Source organism: Coregonus lavaretus, assembly GCF_964263955.1.
Source record: "Coregonus lavaretus genome assembly, chromosome: 32".
Lineage (NCBI taxonomy): Eukaryota > Metazoa > Chordata > Actinopteri > Salmoniformes > Salmonidae > Coregonus > Coregonus lavaretus.
In genome coordinates, this window is record NC_140019.1 from 7,404,709 (window position 1) to 7,414,350 (window position 9,642).

Sequence of the window (9,642 nt, forward strand, 5' to 3'; positions counted from 1 at the left end):
GAGTGATTAATCACACTTCACCATCTGGCAGCCCAACGGACTAATCTGGGTTTGGCGGATGCCAGGAGAACGCTCTCTGCATAGTGCAAACTGTAAAGTTTGGTGGAGGAGGAATAATGGTCTGGGGCTGTTTTTCCATGGTTCGGGCTAGGCCCCTTAGTTCCAGTGAAGGGAAATCTTAACGCTACAGCATACAATGACATTCTAGACGATTCTGTGCTTCCACCTTTGGTGGCAACAGTTTAGGGAAGGCCCTTTCCTGTTTCAGCATGACAATGCCCCCGTGCCCAAAGCGAGGTCCATACAGAAATGGTTTGTCAAGATCGGTGTGGAAGAACTTGAAGATTCAAAATTGTATGGGACAATATACAAACGTTTTTGAGAAAGATCAATGTTCTTGAATAAATGTATTTATTGATGCCTTTTCCATTATGATTTGAGATGAAAATGCAATTGATTTTAAGGTTTTGTCATTTGATTTGTGGTGGCAAGAAAAACTGTACATCCCAGTTCAACAGCATCAATGCCTGGAGGAGAGAAGGACCAGAAACAAACATGGGTGATGGAGTAAATAAATTGTTTGTAAATTGTTTGATGGTGCACATTTCAGGATATTGTAATTCAATGATATTCTACGTCGGGGGGGCTGAAGTGAAGTCGCCCCCCAAAAAATGAACTGTATTGAACATTTATTAAATTTGCCCAAGTTTATCATTAGACATGAACAGAATGCATCAGTGATTCGGAAATCACCATCACCCACTAATTAATGTCATTTTTGCAGATTCAAAGTTTGAGCTAGTAATGTATGAATATTTATCTTAAATTAGCTATGACATAGCCAATGAATATATATAGCACAACTTTGGATTTCACCGTCATCTCAAATTCGAATGGTTTAGACTGTTTGGAAGTTATTTTCCTCCTGCTTTGACCCGTGCAGTGCGGGTAGAAAAATACATTCCTGTGCCTGTTATGAAATTATCAACTTTACCCAGTATATCTAAAAATGACCATATACACTGATTGTTTAAGGCAAAACTACCAAAACTACTGCTGATGGTGAACCTGAACAATTGAAATAAAATTGAATGTAGCCTAAAACACAATTTTCAACAGCGCATTTGATAACAATAACCAAGCAAATGACAGTTGCCATTCCAATAATAATAATACTATTGTTAATAATAATAATAATAATAACATTGCTTAAGCCATTAGAAACATTTGAATGCTGAAGGTGACGTGCGGCCTACCACTTGGTCAGCGCACAGTTTGACTAGGCTACTGATATTGCCTGGGTTGTTCAGCATGCAAAATGACTTGATCAATGACTCAACACAGTTACATGCTTAGTTCGACACTGAAGGAGAGGACGCATCAGTTGTTACAAAATACAAGGTAATTTGGGAAGGTAGAAAGTAAAAATATGAGCAAAGGAAATGGTGAACCGGCGATTCGTAACATTTGGAGAGAAAAAAATGGACCGATGCATGCTACATCCATCTTAAAAATGTGAATTGGGACCTGATGCCTATCAGTGAATCGTTACATCCCTATTAACCTGGCAGAATTAAATCTTAATTATTTGCATCAATCAATGGGTATTTTGTTTAGCAAACTAACATCACATGTGCGCTACAAAAACACAGCTAAACAGCCTCTTGCTGTGAGCACTGGAATTTAAAAGGGAAAATTACACCCCAAAATCTAAATTTCTCACATTTTTCCCAGACCTCAAAAGTGGTCTCCTGATGTTGTTTAAGCATTGTTGCAGACTTAGATTAGATGTTGTTGTTTTTTTACGTGTGATTTTGAGAGCGAAAACGGAAACCGGAGGAAGCGGAAATTGGGGAAAAACAAACAGAGTCAGGCAAAAAAATTTAACAGATAGATCGTTTTGGAATTAGCTATGGCAGGGCTTGATTTTTTCTTGTCCAATAGATCAAGTCACTTGTCCAAAAATGTAAAATGGTCTTTAACAACTTTTACATCATTGTATTATTTCCAGACACCACTTTAGAAAATAAAAGCACTGCACGCGTGAGCGGTTTCCTGTGACAGATTAAAATTAAGAAAGAGTGGAGATCTAGAGATGCATCAACTAGCATGGTTTACTTATGACTAGGACTATGCCTTTGGCTGCTGAAGAATGAAAAAAATGTTGATTTGAAAACCAATAGAACATGAATTCTGCTTTCAATGGCATATTATACCCAAATGTTTATATAATAATTCCCTCAACATTTCTATGGTCTTATTTTGGCTAGGCTACTTAGAAACAAAGTAAGAAATGTTTCATAAAATAACAAATTGTCCAAGTTTTAAACAATTAAGTTTATGGTTAAACAGTTTCAAAATGCTGAGCGCCTCCGCTCAGATTCAAGGTGGGTGATGTGCGGTGAGCAACAGGCACGGTCCTTCACTCTCCGGTATTGTGACCATCTGAACACACCGTGCCTCGAGTATGTCGACAGAATCAAGTCTTTAGACGTTAATGTTAATCATCCTTCATTATTAGTCGTCAAACATGACCGGCATTTAGCCTATATTTATGTAATTAAAAGTCTCAATTTTGGCTCCATTTTCTGGCGCCTCCCTTATGTCAGCATTGGTTTGGACACGAGGCTGTAGCCAATATACATGTAGGCTTTATTTATTTACTTACATGAAAAATACATTTCAATATTTTTCCAATATTGGCCTCTCTGATCCAAATCTTATTGCAGTAATTGTTTGTGATTTTTTTTTATACTTGTTCATTTGGACAACCAAATCTATATTCTTTATTATTATTTTTTTTTTACTTGTTCCGGACAAGAGGACAAGCGTTAATGTCGAGCACTGTAAGGGTGTTGTTGGTCAACAGCATTTCAAAAGACCGTCCATGATGGCAGAAGAGCAAATGTACCTTGAATTAAGCAAACCATTCCAAACTCTGCACTTCAACAACCTTACACACCCCTGGACACAGCCCCCCTAGCACATGAGTAACAGCCAACATGTAGCTGCCAAAAAGTATGGTGGTAAAATGTGGTAGGCCTATGCAAAGCTCTAGAGGTGGGTAGATCCATATTGGAATTGTCAGTGGAAAATTCCAGGCCAGAGCCAATTCAGATACAGACTAATTTAAAACATGCCAATCTTCAGAACGCAAAACAGGAAACGCTCAATATGCTGATAAACCATGTACCTTGACATGCTGAAAGTGTACTGCTACATTTTATCAATATGGAGAAAATGTCAAATAGAGGGTTTTGACAGAAAAAATACATTGTGAATACGAAGAACCCTGGAAAATCAGGGCAGACAACACCGTACTTAAACCATATAAATAAAATTGTACAGAGAATGTGTATGCCATCTAGGCTACATGTTAAACTACAGTCAATTAGAGTCCAAGCACAATAAGCAATCCACTAGTTGAATACTGTTCATAAATACTGCTCGGGCAAACGCATTAAAGGAAACTACAGGCCTCTTTGTGAGACTAATTTCCTCTTTTAGAGAGGCCAACAGCATGCTGCTCAAAAACAAAAGAAATATGGGCATAATATCAGTAGAAACCCAAGCTTAAGAGACCCTATCCAACATGCAACTACAAAAGGGACTCAATTAAGGAAAGAAACAAGAGACATGTCATTAACGAATAGATGGGCATTGCATTTTTTGAAGGCGTAATTAAAAAAAGAGCAAGGTTTCATAATCTCAATGGAACCAAGAGGGAATGCACAAGCATGAGACTTCCCTTCCTGTTGATTACAACACAGCCATTCAATTGCAACAGGCAGAGTGGGGGAGGTGGGGCTTCTTCAGCAGGTTCTTCTGGCTTTGAAAAAGTTCCATGAATTATTTTAATCTTCCTGCTATGTCCTACAGTAACAAGCTTCCCAAACACTCTAAAACGGCTAAATTCAAAACCACACTTTACAGCTTCTGACACTACTCACTAGGCCTCAAAGCCTGTACTGCCCTGCAGCGCACATTAATGCAAAATTAATTAAATGTACCGGTAACAAGAATTCTGAATAGGCCTTTGCCAAGGTAACTCCCAGTCTCTGCTTTCATTCATGCAAATTAGAAATTCCGCTCTTCACCTGCCAACAGCCAAGGGCTGGGCATATCCATGACTGGAGTTAACACAAAACGGGTCTCATCTACACGTATGTAGCTAAGTCACAGAATGCAGCTCTAGTGTTCAGGTTACCAGTAAGCCATCATGCCAAGGTCCACAAGAATTGTCTTCAAATACCGTAAAACTTGGAATAATAGCCCAGGCGTTTATTTGCTTCAATTACTCAACAAAACCGGTGCAAGAGTGTGCAAAGCTGTCATCAAGGCAAAGGGTGGCTACTTTTAAAAGTCTCAAATAAAGTATATTTTGATTTGTTTAACACTTATTTGGTTACTACATGATTCCATATGTGTTATTTCATAGTTTTGATGTGTACACTATTATTCTACAATATAGAAATAAAAACACTTGAATGAGTAGGTGTCCAAACTTTTGGCTATATATATATATATATATATATATATATATATATATATATATATATATATATATATATATATATATATATATATATATATATATATATATATATATATATATATAGAATGTAGTAAAAATAGTAAATAAAGAAAAAGCCTTAAATGAGTAGGTGTCCAAACTTTTGACTGGTACGGTATATTTGATATAACATTGTATTTTTGTGCTTTAGCCCATAGAAATGCATTGAATAAGGCATTTGTACATGGCAAAACAGAGAGTCAAAAAATTAACCATAAGAAGTGTTATATCTGAGATAAGAAAACTCAGGCTGCATACCCCCTATGCACGCTGTGCCATTTTTACAGCACAGTACAGGGTTACCTTCAGACGACTCCACTGAAGCTTGTGTGCGTCGAAAAACAGACATTCATGAGAGTCTCCCCTTTCTATATTGTTGACAGTTTGTAGCGCCAACTGTTCGGTCTGGACAGTCGGTCTTGTGAGAAAACCTCGTCGAAATTAGGACGGCGTTCAGGCGACTGCCGTAAAGCTTGTGGATGTCGTAGAGCGAAACAAACATTGTCGTGTTTGTGAGAGTCCCATCTTTCGATGGGGGTGACTTATTCGTTTGTAGCTCAAACAGTTGTGGATGTCGTAGAGCAGCGTCACCAACCTTCTGAGTCAAGATCACTTTGAGTCAAAATGCAAGCAGAGATCTACAGCTCAGATTTTTTTTTAACACTACTAGACTACTAAAATGTACGTCTATGCATCTTTGGTAAAAACAGTTCTGTAGCAATGAGGTTTGTGCAGTAGGCCAGTGGTTCCCAACCAGGGGTACTAGGACCCCTGGGGGTACTTGGCCTATCCACAGGGGGTATTTGAGAAGACTCATGAGACCATAGCCTACTGGTAAAATGCACATGGGGTACTTCAGGGGTACTCCGGGCAAACCAAAATTCTGTTGGTGGTACAGTAACCGAAAAAGGTTGGGAACCACTGCAGTAGGCTATAGGCCCAATACGTTATCACTGCATATTGGCTATGCTTGAATTGCCTGCCAATGTTGTTTTTCTCAGACCATTTAGAAATTATATTCTACATTTGAGGTATATGATCACACTGGTAATAGATCATTTGTTGTATTACTTGTGAGGCACAGCTGAGTGAGAATAATCTCACTTTTAATATATTTTATTTTACTGGACTGATGGCCTTCATCTGATGGTAAGTCTGAGGGAGGAAGAGCAGCATTGAGGTAACTGCGATGCAACCAAGACAGTTTGAGTTTTTACATTGTGCTGTGTAAAAACTCTTGGTTGCATCGAAGCTAGCGGTGAGTCTGTCTTTCACCAACTCACCATCCCTCCCTCCTCTGAGAAAAGGGGACAGTCTTCCAACTGACGGCGAAACTCAAGTCGCACTGCAATATTGCTGCCTCGTGCACCAATTCATGCTGTTACTCCTATGACCAGAGAAAGTGAAATATTCCTTGATATAAAAAAAAGAAGCCGCTAATAATTCACGCTTATAGAAACACTTTGCTATACTCATTCATTGCAGCTGCAGTACTGGTTATAGCGTGAGCTGAAGTAGGGAGGACACTTTATAGTTTTACGTTTCTAGTGGACTTCATCTGTTGGTCTTTTTCTTTACTAAAGAGAAAGTTGTTTGCAAACTCACTACGCAGTAATAGAATGGCATTTTTTCATGTCAATAACTTGGCTCACCAACACATTACACCTGAGGTCAATTAAGTGGTGCCAGTTTTCCAGAATGTTTGCAGAACTGTCAGGTGAGTTCCATAACAGGAATGTCCCCAAGCTCAGAACTAGACAGGTGCACCAGCCACATGCTGATGATGTACCTGAAAACAAACAACCGACTATGACAGTATAGAGGGAGCATGAAACACCCGCTTATACAACCACTTTCTTATTTCTCCAAGCAGTCCACAGGGTGCACCACGACAAAGCTCAATGCAAACCTCACCTAACAAAAAAGGCTTTGATTAAATTGTATAACCAAGGAAGTAAGCGGTGAAACTAGTCTGCTTACTTATTGCTCTAGTATCTTATGTGGACTCCAGGGACACAGGGGCGTTACCCTGTCCTATTCAGAAATTATCTTTACCTTATTGCTTAATCACCAAAGCTGTCTAGCTCATTTAGGGCAGTGTGCCCTTATTCATTACAAGGTTAATACCCAGGGCAGGTACCTGGAGAGAATAGCAGATAAAATGGTGTGGCAAGTCCAAAATGTCTACTGCAAATGTTTCAGTAGTACATAAATACTTAGAAGCCTCTACATCACTATGGCGTGAGTTCTTGTGGGAGAAATTTGATCCAGAAGAATCATGGCAGGGCCAGTAGTCCTATCTTTCTTCCATTAAGTAATTCTAAGCAGCAGAGCCTAAGGACCATCAACACTTAATCGGAGCATGAACTATTCAGCATTAAATAGCATTGACTGTGCCATTCCTCGCATATCAAAAACAAATAGTTACAAAACTTCAACCCAATTGTAACTTTCTTCACAAACTTTGACGACTTTTATTCAATTCACACACTAGTAATAGTATCCGTATGTCCTTTTCCCAAGTCAAATGCAAACCAGTGGTGTATTTTGTCACAACACCCTAAATTCACATAAATTACAACTAAACAAAATACATAATTACGTGTTTCACTGATACTTGATAATACATATGTTGAAAGTGTAAGTACTATGGTCCCCAACTCAGTTCTGTTTTAAAAGTGCACATCCAGTTTACAGCCTGCTTCGATTCTAAATTCAGTGTCATTACCTAAGTCTCACTCTTTAATGGCCCTGTAAACCACAAAATCTAAAATAAAATACTTTACGGTGTTTGACGTTATATATTAGGTGCCACTTTAGCGTTGAAGTCACCTTGAGGATACAAAACCACTAGGCCCAGATAGTTGTTTTCGCTAGCGCTGAGCCGCCATTTTCTAACAGGGAAGGAAGACATGTTGGAACAAACAACAAAAGAGGAGCGGCCATTTCCAACCACCGATTTTTGATTGCATGATAATTTCTTAACATGTTAAAGCTGGAACAGTGAACAAACCAACATGGTTCATGACGGATTTTGCGTTCGAATAATCTTAAAGTTAAAAGTAAATGTGCAACGTCTCCATAAGCAAAGACCAAGGAAAATAATGAAGCCAAGGAGATTAAAGCTAATGCCAGCTAGTTTGCTAACGTTAGCTATCAGAGCTAGCTGCAGTTGGCATATGGTAAAATAAACTAGAAATGTGTTTGCAGGCAAGATCTAACTTTGTACAAATGTTGCACAAATATATGACTCGTCTCTCATTTTCAAATACATGTCAAATATTAAACTGTGTTCAAAAGACAATTACGTGTATATTACCTTATGTGTGGGATTCCAACTCCTCCTTGTAAGATTTTGTACAGTTTGCTTTCATATAACAACTGTGGGTGTCTGGCTTTCTGAGATTCCAATTTTACAGCTACCTCCTGCAATACAAAAGAATCAGTTATAAGTAGCCTAGTACAGTCTACATACTTTCCAGTAGCCGAATTGGCTAGCTGACTTTAACTAAATAAAGATGCATTAATGCAATCCTAATTTACTAGGTACAACAAACGTTTAATTTCTAAGAAAATAACGTTATGTACACGGTTCACAATGACCAATATCTACAATCTTAGATGACAGTTGGCTAGCTAGGCTAACGTAGCTATCATTCAGTATCGTTGGACAACATTTCAGTTAGCTAAGCAAGGCTAGTTGACGCTAACTAAACAATCTACTGGGGTGTATTCATGCGGCCGATTCTGTTGCAAAACGTTTAGCAACAGAATCTGTTTATTCTAAACGGAAAACTTTTGCAACTTAATATAGATTTTCTAATGGACAAATTCATGTAAATTCCTCCCAGTTTCGTTTGGTTCTTAAACAGTAAACGTTTTGCGTAACGAATATACCCCTGTTCAATCTCGTTTAGTCAGCTTGGCTGTTGATTGACAGAGCTAACGGTTAGCTAGTTAACATTAACAGTTACCCACTTGGTCGAAATTATATTTGAATGTTTTTTACCTCTCCATTTGTGATGTTGATCGCCAGGTATATGTCACCAAATGACCCAGATCCAATTTTTCTGACAAGCTTATATTTCCCACCGACAATGAATTCGGCTTTAGAGCCGCTGCTGCTTGCCATATCCTCAAAATCACGAGCAACCTTTGATCAGTTTAAAATTGGATTCTCTGGGACAGCGCCGTCGGTTTCGTACATACACAGAAGTCCTGGTTGCTCGTGGGCGATGTACTTGAAACAATGTAACGTTAGCTAGCTAGCTAGAACAGTGTTTCTTTTCAGGCGTTATTCGCTAGCTAGCTAGTAAAAAATCTTGGAAAAAATAAAACCAACACATCACGAAAATGGGAACACGATTCTTCTGAAAACACTCCTAGTGTGCCTAGTATGTCCGTCGCCCAGTGCCTGGGTAGCTAGCTAACGTTAGCCCACTAGTGTAGAACTATCGAAAGGACACCAGCGGAATTGCGAAATTCCGTTCGATCTGTTTGAACCACCTCCACAAGAGGGGCAATATTCTTCTTGTTTGTCAAATTTTCGAAGATAGCTACAATTTGAACGTGATTCTCCTTTCTTCGTAGAATATTTTAGGAAAATCAAGGGTCGCTGCTTTCCTTCAAAGCGCAACCCACTCACTCCGCCATTTCTTGTCACTACTTTTGATTCTACCGTCCGTCTCGAGGTGATTAGCTAGCTAGCTTAGCTTCTGGGAGCGAGCGCAGTAGCAGAGACGAGCTGTGACGTAATGGGTTAGTGCTTCTTCTTCTTCTTCTTCCTCTTTGGGATTGGATTGGCGGATCGCATCCAACTTTTAGCTGCATACACCGCCACCTACTGTACTGGAGTGTGAGGCCAGTCACGGTCTACCTATATACATTAAATTCCGGTAAAACAAAATTGGGGAAAGGGAAAAGTACCCTGCCAACTATTAGCCCTCAGTAAAAAAAACACCACCCCATTCCACAATTTAACCCTATCTAATGCTACTCCAGGCCAACGGTCTGGGAGGACAGAACACTACCACTCAACACCCCCTGCAACTCTTCTGCAGTAAAACCTT

General features: G+C 39.1%; 1 protein-coding gene across 9 annotated transcripts in view; it reads right to left on the reverse strand.

Annotated features, from left to right (window-relative positions):
- LOC311107775 (casein kinase I) overlaps positions 1 to 9,346 on the reverse strand; it is a gene marked incomplete at its 3' end in the record, with an annotated part of 28,674 nt that extends 19,328 nt beyond the window's left edge. For 3 of the 9 annotated variants that reach the window (XR_014610446.1, XR_014610447.1, XM_084150317.1), the window contains exons 1-2: positions 8,583 to 9,321; positions 7,893 to 7,999 (exon numbers count right to left, since the gene is read on the reverse strand). Coding sequence is in view for 5 of the 9 variants with exons in the window: in XM_084150317.1 (XP_084006443.1) it covers positions 7,893 to 7,999; positions 8,583 to 8,705 (230 nt within the window). Of the gene's footprint in view, positions 1 to 7,892; positions 8,000 to 8,582 lie in introns of all 9 variants that reach the window. The other 6 variants (XR_014610449.1, XM_084150313.1, XM_084150314.1 and 3 more) reach the window with 4 other exon arrangements.
- Between the last annotated feature and the right edge of the window lie 296 nt (positions 9,347 to 9,642).